We start from the raw sequence: 14,394 nt of genomic DNA, 5'->3' as shown, positions 1-14,394 counted from the left end.
AATAACCTAAATGCATATTTTCAGTAGAATGGCTGAGAATGGCCAAATGTATCGACATTGCTGTTCATTAAGGTTTGGCTATTCATCAGGAATCGTTTAACGCCAGAACAAAACTTCCAAAGCGTGGAAATTTATTTTCATCCTTTAAAAGCCCACTTGGATAAAGAATCAAAATTCGTCCATTGTGATACCATATAGAGGAAATTTACTTTGGAAAAAATAAATCTAGTCGGGAAGTTCATTGGGCGACGTATTGAAGAAGATGCCGAAATGTCAAGTCGGTGCCGTTCTCAACTTGTTAGCCTTTGTCCTCCGACTACTTGAAAAGTTTTACGTAAAGATATTGGCTTACGTGCCTATAAAACGCAGCTCGTGCAAGAATTGAAGCCAAATGACTATCGTTTGCGTCGCAGTTTTGATGATTGGACTCATTTGGATTTATTATTCAAATTTATTGGAAAAAGTATTGTAGTTAAAAATTGGACTGATCGAATAGACCCTGTAATTCGTAGCCACGGCGGGCATATGCCGGATATCATATCTAGAAACTAAATGCCATGAAATAATAAAAAAATTCATACCAACAATGAATAATCATTTTAAGTTCTCAATCTTAAAAAAAAACGGCATTTACTATGCCCGCGTAATGCACTCTGGGTAACGCCAAATGATCTGAACGGTCATTTAAATCTTGACGGCAAAGATCCTATTTCCGAGTTTCTATCAAGTAAACCATTGGCTACCCACTCATTCTCTGTGTGGCTAAAGAGATTGCTAGACAAAGAAACCGTGGCTCAATTACTACGCACGAATAGTAGTAATTGAGCCACGGTTGGCCAGCAGTTGGTTGCTTCCCGTATGCACTTGGAAAGGTGGGATTGAAATCAGATCAACCAGCGCTGGGAAGAGCAATAACATGCAAGATCGCGAGTTTCTTTCTACACTGTGCAGATCGAAGGCGCTCCCAACGGCAATGAATTGTAGTAAAATGTAAATTTTTAAATACAAATAGTGGAAAAAAAGTTTACTTTTCACACATGGAAAAATTGGTCATGGAGTAAATCTACGTTTTTAGTTCTCAACCAGCATGTCGATATATTTTTAAAAGAGCATGAAGGATTCATTTAGGGCCAGCAGCCGAAAAACCATTGTAATTCCCGTATGTGTACCACCTTGATCAAAACTTTGCTGGAACAACCGCCAGGTGGCACTCTAAGTCAACTGATTTGAGTTCTGCTTTTTTTTTGTTTTTGTTTTGTTAGCATTCCTACCAAAATTTTATCGCCAGTGCGATTTTCAATTCAATGGCGCAAAAACCTCAGAAATGTTGGGAAACTATTTCATTAATGGTACTCTAAAGAAAATAGCCATTTACGGAAACTTCTAGATCAAGGTGGTTAACGATATGATACATACAGGGTAGTCAATATTCGAGGGACCCATCTAGCAACCCTGTATCTTTTGACAACGACGTCAGATCGCTTAATGACATACCGCGTTGGCAGCGTCAGTCCTAGCAGATTTTTATCATGGAACAGTACACGCCACGCGAGCGCTCCCAAATTGTTGAAATTTACATTCAACAAAAGAACTCTATTGTGAAAACTCAACGTGCGTATAAAAAATTAGATAATGTGAAAAGTGCGCCTTCTAAGAACACCATTAAACATTTGTACGAAAGGTACGACTAAGATTTGTACGACTAAGGCGATCGGATAAGAATATTGCTCTTGTACGGGCCAGTGTTGAGGCGTCGCCAAGGTCATCCCAAAATCACCGATCTCAGCAGTTGGGCATTGCTCGGACCACTTTCCGTCGAATATGGGCAACCCTGTACTTATAGAGAAACAATATGAAGGGGGGAAATCCCAGATATATCGATTTTCTCATTAGTAAAAAGTACTGTAGGACGATATAATACAAGTTTAGGGACGCTAAAATAATAAAAATACCTGGGAATCTAACCTTAATTTCTGGTGGTAGATTGTGGTTCGTTTTTTTGGATCAGTTTATTTTCTTTTAAGCGGGCATTGCCTCCCAAGCAATTTATAGTTTATTTTTCAATGAAAAAATTCGCAGTCGGTGGAAGGGAACGGGATTTGTTTGCGGATTTCTGTTGGTCCATTATAACCGAAAAATAAATTGAAAACATTGTATTAATTCAAAAAAATAAATACAAAATACAAAAAAAATTAAGTAATTACAAAAACTTGGTGGAAATAGATCAGGAGTAGGTGCCCAAAATTGGAAAAAATTAATTGCAAGGTATTGAAAATAAACAGCATTCTATATAAATGTTGCTTTGAGAAACATACATAATTTCAAAAAAGAGAGAGATATTTTTATCAAATTAAATAAAAAACTAAAATTGAAATATTTTAAGAAAATGGTAAATGAGTTTGGTCAGTGGGTGTGCTTTTGTATTTTTTTTTTTTTGTATTTTCACAATTTGATATTTTGCCTGCTATGTACTCCTTTAAAGAACCGACAAATAATTAAATCACGAAAAATGTGTACCTGCCCAAAAATTCGAGGCTATGCTTTACTTGAAATCACTGATAAATCTACCAATTGAAAAAAATCAATATTTTATGAAAGAGAGAAATATATGAACTACACAAACTCCACGTTCGATAGAAGTACATCATTCGACAATACTCGATTTTCTGGCAGGGTAGCCCTTATTTTTATTTAATTTCTTTTTTTCTTGCATGCAGTTTATTTTTACGCTTCAGGGCCTCACATATGATGGGCATGTGGGTTTTGAAATTTGACTATTGATTTTGTGATCCAACATAAACCTGCTTTAATAAAAATATTAAATTACAAGAGTTTTCTTGGCACACGTCTTTTGGTTTTAACGATGTCAAGTTCGTTTGCAGTATATTCTTTGATATCATCAAAGAATCGTCGTTTTGCTTTCCTAAGTAGGCTGATACATCTGTTTGTACACAGATTCCCATTTACCATTTTTCTTTTCAATAATTTTCATTCCCACGCAAGTGCACCCAAATGCCCAAGCAAAATTCTCATTGTTCCGCCCAATGCTCAATCAACGCAATAATTAAATAGTTCATCTTGCATTGCAGTGATCGCTAAAATATAAAATTTGAGTCAAAACAATGGTGAACAACCCTTGAGGTGCAATTGCGTGGAATTTTAAAATGTACCTCGGCATCCTCTTATGTGATTACCGTAAAAATTTGTCAACTGCATACTATTTCTATACGTCATTTCATCTCTATACTATACCCCTTGGGGGTTGATGCACTGCTTCGACTGCTGATGCTTGTCATAGTTTCTGTCACACACCCGTATTCAGTGTGACTGTGTTTGTGAATGTATTGTTGGCTTTTTCTGTCATCAAACTCATCATTATCATTACTTTTATTGTCATACTACTACAATATTATTATTTTCATTTATTATTAACGGTGTATCGTTTCGCGTGTGCCAACACACACGTTTAAGTGCTCAACGGCAACTCAAGCGGAAGAGAGCGCATGTTCTTTGTAGACTGATTGAAGTTGTTACTGTACAGTTACTACATGTAAAGCACTCATGTGTGTGTGTGTACATTAAACAGTTGCCCTTATGTGCCACGTGTGCTGCACACCGCAACGAATCCTATTAAAAATGACTCTGCACAATATCTCTAATGCAAATCTCATTTTTATATCCTGTTAACTCGCCAAAAAGTTGGCTAGGAAGTGATGACAGAGAAACTAAGTATTCTTTGGCCTTTTTGTGTATATACTATTACTCAAAAAAACTCTCTGAAACATAAAATATCACATTTGCTTAACATTCATTGCTGTTGCTATAGCAGTTTATCAAGCCCTGCCAGCACGGTGTAGTCACCGATCGTCATCGCCTAACTCATCTAGGCAAAGGAAATATGCTGTATCGACGAGTTGAGTGCAGATGGAGGGAGGGAGAGGGGCGTTAGATGAGTGAGTTTAAGAGGGCATGTGAATAGGTGATTACTATCGGGCGTGGTACCTTCACATACCGGACATATATTGAGTATGTCAGAGTCAGTTCTGGATAAGTAGGAGTTTATGATACTGATAACGGTATAGGGAGATATAAAGTAACTGGAGGTGTTCCACAAGGCTCGGTGCTTATCCCAACACTGTGGAATGCTATGTATGACGGCTTCAGCTTCCTGAAGATCCTACCCTCATTGAGCACGCGGACGACATTACATTGGTGGTAGTGGGAAAGCATCTGGTAAGCGTTATGCAATAATGCAATTGTAAAAATCAGAAGATGGCTTGGAGATGTGAAGTTAGAGCTTGTAGCTAAACAAACTGAAGCCGTATTACTAACACACGACGGGTACGTGAGAAGTTAGTAATTACGGCAGCTGACCATGACATAAGGTCGCAGCCATATATCAAATACATGGGAGTTCTCGTTAACTCGAAAATGACTTTTAAGCATCATTTACAGAGCCGTAAAAATAAGTAACGCGTTAGGTTTTACAGGGATTCTGTACGCAGCACCAATCTGGGCCAACACGAAGCCATCGTACCTCCAGTACATACAGGCATGGTGATTAATAGCAAGTGAGAGCTATAAGAGCGAATTGGGACAAACAAATTTAAGGATCAAATTAAAAAAAACATCTTTTGTCCCCGTTCTATTTTTTATGACAGCAAACTGGAGATAAGGTCTCGAAATAAATCTATATATGTTTCTAGACCGAACAGACGCGGTCAACAGGAATTTAATTGTTTAAGGATCTGAGAAGTTAGAACTATTAAGTCTAACATTTAATAGGTCTAACTATTAAGTCGAATAAAAATTTGGTTGATGTGACTTGAGAAAAAAAGTTTGAGTCAAAAATTACTTCAAGGTTTTTCACCTATTTCACAGTTTGGAGGACATTATAAGAGATATTATAAATATACATATATATATATAGGGTTTTTCAGTAAGAGCGCTTCAACTTTTGAACTTTTTTGAATAAAACACAAACGGTTTGACTTTTTTAACTAATTTTTTTTTTATTATCGAGTTTGAACATATACATTTAAGTATGAAATTCGATTTCTTTTGCATGACCACCGCGTGCACGTTTTACGAAGTCCAATCGTTGAACCCAATTTTCGACCACTCTTTTGCATAAATCGGCCGAAATTCCAGCAATTTCGCGTTCAATATTGGCTCTGAGCTCACAAATCGTCGCCGGCTTGTTACTGCCAATGACTTCACATAACCCCAAAACGGGACGGCTTGTTAAATGGACCGTAAAATGGCCGTAATGCTCTTAAAGTAGCAGCAACAGAACGATTATTTTCATAAAAAATTTGCACGATTTGCAATCGTTGCTCAAGTGTGTAGCGTTCCATGATGAAATGTATACTAATGAAGTTTACAAATGACAAGCGAAAAATAAAAAATATTGCGTCGTTCGCCCTCCCTATCGGAAAAAAGTTGAAGCGCACCTATTGAACGACCCTATATATATGTAGGATTCCGAGTTAAACAATTTGTTTTTACTTTAATTTAGACAATTTCTCTATTACTTCAACTTAGACAATTTGTTCCTGTGCGTTCCTCGCTTGATGGCGGTTTAGTTCACAATGTTCTATCTGTCCTCGTTCGTATCGTCAACGTCTTCGTTCGGTATGTTCGCGGTATGGTAATCTCTCTGCTATCTCTGTTGCCAAGGCTCTGTTTCGAATAGACTGTCTCTGCACGGGTGGTTTCAATTTTTGAATTACGGGCTTACCTTGGTTCCTCCGACATTTATTTCGAGGCCTACTTTCGCTGCTCTTTGTTTTACTGGCGTTAGTATTTTCGACATATCTGTGAAGATGTGTGTCATTAGGCATATATCGTCGGCATAATCGAGATCTTCCAGACGTCCATTCATTCCCCATGTTATGCCATTCGTTTCCTGTGGTGCTTTGTCCATAACGCAGCACAACACAATGCTTAAAAGGATTGGTGACAACACACAGCGGTATTTTTGGAACCACTGAGCTATTTTTTTTTTATTTTTATTTTTTATGCTTCAAATGGCAAGTGTAGTCGGAACTCCTTTACACAGCAATGCAATCAAAATTGCGTCACGGTGGATCGCATCGAATGCTTTTTGAAAGTCGACGATAAAGACGTGCTCCCCATTCTACAGATTGCTCCACTATAACACGAACACTGTTAACGTGGAACTAAAACGTTCTTAGTAAGCCAAGATTTTCGGCACTCAGTTCCGAAAACTTTCTTAATATGTTCAAATATTAACCCACACCACTTGCCGCCATGCATCGCCACACCATATCTTCACCACCGCCGTGTTTTACTGTACCAAGCAGATTTTGTGTCTGAAGAGATGTGCCTGATTTACGCCAAACATTTTGACGGTCTCTTCTCCCAAAAATTCAAAATTTACTTTTGTCTGTAAAAAAAAATTAATTTCCAAAACTCTGGAGGCTCATTTATGTATAAGTAATTATTAAACTCAACTAGGCGGCCACGGTCAACAAGGAGCTCCACATTGCCCAGCTACACCGTCTAAATGAGACTATTCCACTCAGAAGACCTGATCGACATGGTTAAACCATACTCCTTCACGACAACGCCAGACCCCATGTTGCATAAGTCATCAAAGCCGCACCCCAAGAGCTCGAATGGGAAGTCCTTCAGCATCCGCCGTATTTTCCGGACTTTGCTTCGACCGATTACCACTTTTCCACTCCCTGTAAAACCATATGAAGGGCGTCACCTTTAATTGTAAAGATGTTCTTAGAAACTGGCTGAACAACTTCTTTGACACCAGATCAGGCAATTTTTGGCGGAACGACATCAACTAATTGTTAGGGAGGTAGGAAGAGGTTGTAAACAGAAACGCCGAATATATAATTGCTTAACTTGATATAAAAATTGTTTTTGTGCAAATAAAAGTCTTCGGTAAAAACGATACCAACTTATTCCACAACCCAATAGTTACCGGTCGTCTTCGTCTAACTCATCTAACAGGAAACGTGCAGTTTCGACAGGTTGGGGCCAGAGAGAGAGAGAGAGAAAAGGGTGTTAGGTAAATAGGTTCGATGGGACATGTGAAAAGTGGTTAGTGTCGTGATGTGTGCCTTCACGTGCTGGACATTTGATGGGTATGACGGGGTCGATTCTGGATAGATAGGAGTTTTACCTGCTACAGTATCCAGAATGCAATAGGGCCAAACATACGCTGGTATCGCGGGTAGCTGAATAGGTGGTGGTTGGACTCCGATGACGGCATTCAGAAGTTAGGAGCTTAGAAGGTGGTAAGTGTCTCCCGATGAATGTCGTTTAGTGTTTGTCTGTATACTGTTCGGTGCAGGTTGCTGCAATTACTTCCCGTTATGTAAAACATCAAGTGAGGAGTCTAGTCATTTTCTTTTGCTTTTGTAATGTATACAATTCATTACATACTTTGTCTATTTTAAGTATGTAAAGAAGAAATAAATAAATAAATAAAATATGTCTTCGATATATGTTTTTGCTCAACTTAAAAATCTTGTAAAGTGAACGCATACTTGATGGGCTATGTGTATGTAAATATCTGCAAAATTATTTTGTATTTGTTTTATTTTCTTTGTATTTAAATATTATTTATATTTTTAAGTATTTGTAAAGATCCCGTTATACCACACTACATCACGCAAGTAAGTTTTTCCACCACACCAACTCCATGTTGAAATAACTCAATTGTGTTATCAGATCTTTTATATGTATGTATGTATGTATATGTACTATTAATGCCATCCCAATGAACACAGGATATGCCAGATTAAATTAAAAAACATGATAAAAGTAAATGTAAGCTTAAAATGAATTTAAAAGTCCTCAAAAAGATCACAATGCCGGCAGAATTTTGACTGGGGGGTTCTCGTGTGCTCCGGGAATCGATCAAAACTGTAAAAATCCGAAGGTTGCATTATTTCCGGGATATAGGGGGCATGCACTTCTTGATTGAGTATCGCAAACCAATCGATTGCCTTAAACCACACATGATCCTTGATATCCTTATTGCCATTAATTAAACAGCCAAATCTTTAAATAAAAATAAAAATTTGTTAAACATGTATAGCCTTTTTTAGAAAAATAAATTTTTTATGAAATTGAGTTGAATAACTGTGCAAATTAAGGACTTTAAGTATAGTCATATTTATATTCCTAAGGACGGGTCGATGTTGATATGTATGCGACAATGTTACTATGGCGGCGTCTGCCAAATCTACTGCTTATTTTTTACTCAGTGGCTGAGGTAAATGATAAAAATTTATTACGAACAATTTAGGGTATGGTTATACCTCTCGGAGGCGACGTGATCGTGTTATGTGGCTCTGCTAGATTTTTCTTGTTTGGTTCTCTGAAGCCGCAATCTACCGATACCCTCAGGGTCAACATAACTCAGCACACTACGCTACTCAAACAACGAGCTAAGCCTAGGCAGTTATTTAAACGATATCGTATGCCTACATAATGACATGCATTGGCCTTTCTAATGCAAAACCCAAAAGAACTTCTCATCATAGAAAGAGTGCAAAACGCAACTTCAATGCTTGAACTTTTCTCAAATGTTCTTCGAGTAAATCCTTTTCTTCGGGCAACGCAACTGAATGTATTGTATTAAACCCAATTTTGGAGGGATCTTAGATTTGAATGCGCGTAAATTCTAGTTACGATTCCTGGCAACTTGAAAGAGTTAGATTACAACACTCATTTCTGCTACTTTGACAACAGATTTCCATAAAAATGTTTAAAAGGAACAAGTATAAAAATATCAGAAGCTTCGATGGAAGATCCTCTGTTCACATTGCGAGGGCTCCAAGCCAAACTTGACAATTTGATTCATTAAAGTAAAAGCCACGTAGATAAAGTGGTCGATATGAAAACAGAATACTGAATAATGGGTATAAATAACATATACCGCGGGATTTCCTTCCAATGCGTTTGGCTATAAATAATATAATAAATTGAGAGTATTGAAAATAACATCCGCTCATGAATCGCTCGAGTTATGAAACGCAGACATTATCCACAAAAATACTTCTTTGTGCGCTAAAAGCACGTCAGCAACCTTGGTTCCGCTCGACGGTGAGACATTCAATAGAAATATTTCATTGGAACTACGTAATTTCATAGGCGCTTTGGTTAATAACTTTTTATATAAAATTTAAGTCAGTCACAGTCAGAAGTTTATTTCACAATCACTTGTCTAGTGGCTTATTTAAAAAATCGAATGTGGCTATTATTGGGTATAAAAATTAAAATAAAGCCTTCAACACTTTAAATTCATTTTCTACAACTGAATTTCTAGGACTTAAATCTCATATAAGCAAACTGTTTCACTAAGTTCTTATTTTCAAGTCGATTTGTTCTTAAACTTGGCTTGCTAAATAATGAAATAAGTAAACTTTGCTGCGAAAATATCTTCTCCGAAATATCTACATATATACATATGGCCTGCGCAATTTGTACAGAAAAATCAGACTATATATGATATGAACCCCTTTACATTTTCGAGAAGAATCTACTTCCAAAGATATTTTAAAAATTCACACGTACCTTCTAGACAGGTCAACTTGCAACAAATTGAAGATTAAGTCTTTAAGGGCGGTACTAAAGATCTGTGGCATTTTGTAATCGCCTTCACAAATTTTTGAGTACATAACCATTTTGTCCCGACTGTACTTCGAGAAAGGTGATGACCCGAATACCATTTCATATACTAATACGCCAAAGGACCACCAATCCACGCATGAGCCATAAGGTTTTGCCTGAATAATTTCTGGCGCAAAATATTCGGGCGTGCCACATAGAGTCATGGTGCGAGTTTTAACTCTCTATAATAAAATATAGTTACATATATAATATAAATGAAAGTGTTGAGTGCAAATATTTTAAACTGACAAAAAAAAAACAAAAAAAAAATTGAGTAACCTTAGCAAATCCAAAATCAGTTATTTTAATATAACCCTTCTCATCGAGCATTATGTTTTCGGGTTTCAAGTCACGATATATAAGATGGACAAAATGCAAGTACTCCAGGCCGAGGAATACTTGAGCAGCATAGAAGCGTGCCTGTTTTTCACTGAATTTTCGCATTCTGAATAAAAGAAATTAAAAATATATTTAGTGGTTAAAGAACTTCACTTTAAGTTTTACGTTTGTACTTGCGATGATATGTAAATAATTCCCCGCCACCAATGTAAGGCATGCCCAAGTAGATTTGATCAAAATCTTTTCTTGAAAATTCCAACCAAATGAGAGTGGGGAATTTTATGCTGGCCAATACACGCTTCTCATTGTGTACATGCGCCACCTCCTTCACCTTGACAATTTTGTCTTTTAACATCTGCTTGACTGCATAATAATCGCCAGTTTTCCTTTCCTTTATCAAAGCCTAATCAAAAGAAATGCATATCCAGGACATTAAATCTAGCAAAGTCTCTTACGAATAATTTGCGCATTTTTGTGATTTCATACCACTTTACCGAACGAACCGGAACCAATTATTGCTACTTCTTCAAAGCCTACGAGTCCGTTTTCCGGGGATGGCGTCACGCTGTCCCAACGCGTATTAAATTCTTCCAGAAATAGTGCGAGTATTAGATCATAATCCACAGATGGATTGAAAACGAACATAGGGTCACTGTTCATTTTTCGGCTTTGCACTTCACAACATCCAAAAACGTTGAACTTATTTTTCGATCCGGTTTGTTTTTATTCAAAACATTTAGAACATTGTTTTTTGCCTTCCAAATTATCAAACAACTTTTCCAACGCACATTAGAAGATTATAAGCAAGTGCCAAGCGAATTTAAATTAAATTAGATAAAAGTTAATGGTTCCTCTGCCTATGAACAAATTTTTTTGTTTAATTTTAATCTCTCATTTAGAATTAACTTTTCAATCTGTAAATATTTTCAAAAACAAATGAACGATGTCATATAATTATAAAAATTTTGCCATAGAAATGAATGCCAAATTGTAGGCATAGAGAATAGAGAAAAACGAGTTAAAAACACGAACTGTTAATAATTACCTTGTCAGGACTATAAAATTCGCCGCCACCAGCTTAACAGCGGAGAAGCTTAACAAGGCTGAGCGAAATTAGCACAACTGGGTGTAGTGTGCTTAATGCTTTAAGCTCTAGATTTAAAACTAAATGTTGCTTTTTGAAAATTAAAACGCCAAAAGAATGGTTTAGTTCCTAGCGCCCTTTTTAGAGTTTTTTTAGAAATCAATGAAATCTACATGCATTTCTCATACATTCCTAAAAGTATGAAATATTTAAAGTCTGCGAGAATCTAAAAATTTAGATACACTAAAATACAGGGTCTAGCAATCGAAATATAACCAACTTCAGACTGCTCGCGCAGCTGATTTCAATTTCCGAACTTTGTGTTTTCTGACGAGAAAATGTTTCAAATTGAGCAACCTCCAAACGATAGGGTTTATTTTACCGACGAGATACAAGAATTTGAGTCATCGATTGACCAACAGCAGACAACACCCGCTGCAGATAATGGTTTGGGCGGCTGTAACCGCAGATGGGCGCTCTCCAATCGTCACCTGGCGGCAAGGTAAATGCGAAATATTATATTATCGGGAAAGTATTCTGGAGATTGCCTTGAAGCCGTGGGCAGACAAACATTTTGGTGGCAGACCATAGACGTTTCAACAGGACTCGGCACCGTCTCTCAAAATTCGAGTGACCCCAACGTTCCGAACGCTCGGCTCTCAAATTCACCAGACGCGAATACGATAGATTATTCTCTTTGGGCCGTTTTGGAGAGCAAAGGTCCGAACTAAAAAGTTTCATCAGTCTCGAGGCACTGAAAAAAGATATTGTCCTCGAGGTGTCCAAAATACCTGCAAGTCACATTCGGGCAGCTTGCGATTCGTTTCTGGACCGTCTAAAGGCCATAGTCAAGACAAAAGTTAGTCGTATCGAGCAAAAGTAACTCGATTCTTAATTTTGTACTATTTTCACATAGTTGAAGTTGAATAAAAGTAATTTTCCGAACTAAATTTATAGCCTTTTTAATTGGTTACACTTCGAGTGCCGGACCCTGTAGATTCAAGCTGAGGCGTATAAAGACTTGGCTGATCTGTCATAGTTAAGCGAGTTTTCAGCGGAATGATACTTTTAAAAGCAAAATTCGTAACCGTTTATCTCTTTCGATAAATATAGTTTTCTACATAAAAAACAGATAAAAAAGAAAAAATATGTGTTGCAACAATTATAACAAACCAGACGACTTAAATTATCTTTTTCTTCCTGCGCGATTTTGGCTGAGTTTAACAAAGCGCTCCAGTCATATCTTTCTTGTGCTAACCGACGTCTGTTGAGCACACCAAGTGAGGCCAAGTCCTTCTCCACCTGATTTATGCAACGAAGAGGAGGCCTTCGTCTTCCTCTGCATTCACATAGAATACTTGCAGAACCGGAGCGTTTGTATTCATTCGAACAACATGATTCAGCCAAAGAAGTCGCTGGATCTTTACTCGCTACACAATGTCTATGTCGCCGTAAAGCTCATACAGGCCATTGTTCCACCGCATGCGATATTCGCCATCACCAACGGACAAATGTCAAAAAATCTTCCGCAGAGTCTTTCACTCAAACACTCCAAGGAGCACCTCATCGGATATTGTCGTCGTCCAAGCTTCTGCGCCATATGTTAGGAGGAGCCTCATAGAGTGTTAGTTTTGTTCGTCGAGGGGGGGCTTTACTACTCAATTGCCTACTTAGTCCGAAGTAGCACTTGTCGGCAAGATCACATCCATAATAAACAATGTATAAAATTTCCAAAATTTAACAAACTCCTCTGAAATGTCATTAAAATTTTAAACTTTTTTATCAGTCCAATCACTTCCAATTTTAATATACTAAAGTGTAAATTCCCGCAAAAATCGGATTGTTTTTTTTAATTTTCGTTCGCTTACGATATATAGAATTTTCTGTAAAATAAAGGAAAGTTTATTTCATAAAGCTAAATAAGTGTACAACAATAAATTTTTTTATATGCTTGGTGTTTTTGTTTAATATGATTTTTTTTTTTTGATTTTCAATCAAAAAATTCAATATTGGTATTAAAAAACAATAAAAAATTTTGTGCTCCATGCAACATGTAACAAAGGGAGGAATGAGTTAAATTGTATAACGTGTAAGTACTATAATTTCATCGTCAAAAATATGTATTTGCGATACATTCTAAGGCAGAAGAACTAAAATAACCTCCACTTAAGAGAAAATTCCTAAATTCTTGGTTAGGCACGCAGGCAATTAAGGAGTAAAGTCGTTTCTCGACGAACAAAACTAACACTTAGTAAATCTCTCCTCATGTACCTTCTATTGAATCGCACAGAAGCTTGAATGATGACAACTTTCGATGAGGCGTCCCTTGGAGTATTCGAGAAGAGATTCTAAGAAAAACTTTTGAACATTTTCACGTTAGTGACGGCGAGTATCGTTGTAGATGGATCAATGAGCCATATCCACTTTACGGTGACATAGACATAGGGTAGCGAATAAATAGACATGTCGTCCGAATGGATAAAAACGCGGCAGCTCTGAAAATATTCTAGGCGGTATGTGATGGTGGTAGCAGAAGAAAAGGAAGGTCTCCTTTGCGTTGAAAAGATCAGGTGGAGAAGATGTTTGCCTCACTCAGTGTATCCAACTGGCATCTGTTAGCATGAGAAAGAAACGACTGAATAAAATCGATTAAGCGGTTATCGCACCAATCAAGAAGAAGGAGAACATTGATTGGGCCTCAAGCCAAACTTATTTGCGTGAAGCTCATGAAATAATTACAATAGTGATAGTTAATGAATTGTTTGCCTCTATTTTGCAGTACTATTATGAACGCATATGTAAGTATGTAAAGCAAGTATGCAATACAAATATTTTGAAAAAGTAACTCCATTTTGTAGCTTCAAACTATCCTTTATTACACCTAAATGTAATGGCCTACAAAACAACATCTTTTTTTTTTGTTTTTTTTTTTATGTTTGTTCGGCTACCCTAAGGATTCAGCTGACCCTCAGGATCAAGTAAATACTCGATTCGTTTTTCCGAAACAAGTAGTTTTTCACAATTTGCTCTTTTCAAGTTTCATATTGCTACTTTTTTGCAGTGTGCGCTATATTGCACCGCTATAACTATTATTCATCATAAATTCATATCATCATATCAAAGCGGACCAAGTAAGTTTTAATTTCGTGTTTACTTTATTGTAACTTCTGCGTGTAGTTGACTTTAAGGGGGAAGTCTACTGTGACAAGGGAAAAAACAGGCTTATTTTCCGAATTTTATTTCTAACAAAATATTGCTCGTACATAAAATCTATTTAAACTCTTATCTTTATTATATATTTAAGTTTTTGA

General features: G+C 36.9%; 1 protein-coding gene across 1 annotated transcript; it reads right to left on the bottom strand.

Moving 5' to 3' along the window:
• Positions 1-7,679: 7,679 nt before the first annotated feature.
• On the bottom strand, positions 7,680-10,885 carry LOC128858346 (cAMP-dependent protein kinase catalytic subunit 2-like). The gene is made up of 5 exons (XM_054094536.1): positions 10,486-10,885; positions 10,173-10,402; positions 9,940-10,105; positions 9,565-9,842; positions 7,680-8,046 (listed from the first exon to the last, which is right to left on the bottom strand). Exons 1-5 carry the CDS (start codon positions 10,657-10,659, stop codon positions 7,830-7,832), a joined length of 1,065 nt encoding a protein of 354 aa, XP_053950511.1. The 5' UTR covers positions 10,660-10,885; the 3' UTR covers positions 7,680-7,829.
• Positions 10,886-14,394: the final 3,509 nt, after the last annotated feature.

This window comes from Anastrepha ludens, chromosome 2 (genome assembly GCF_028408465.1).
Source record: "Anastrepha ludens isolate Willacy chromosome 2, idAnaLude1.1, whole genome shotgun sequence".
Lineage (NCBI taxonomy): Eukaryota > Metazoa > Arthropoda > Insecta > Diptera > Tephritidae > Anastrepha > Anastrepha ludens.
This window is presented reverse-complemented; position numbering and strand designations above follow the sequence as displayed.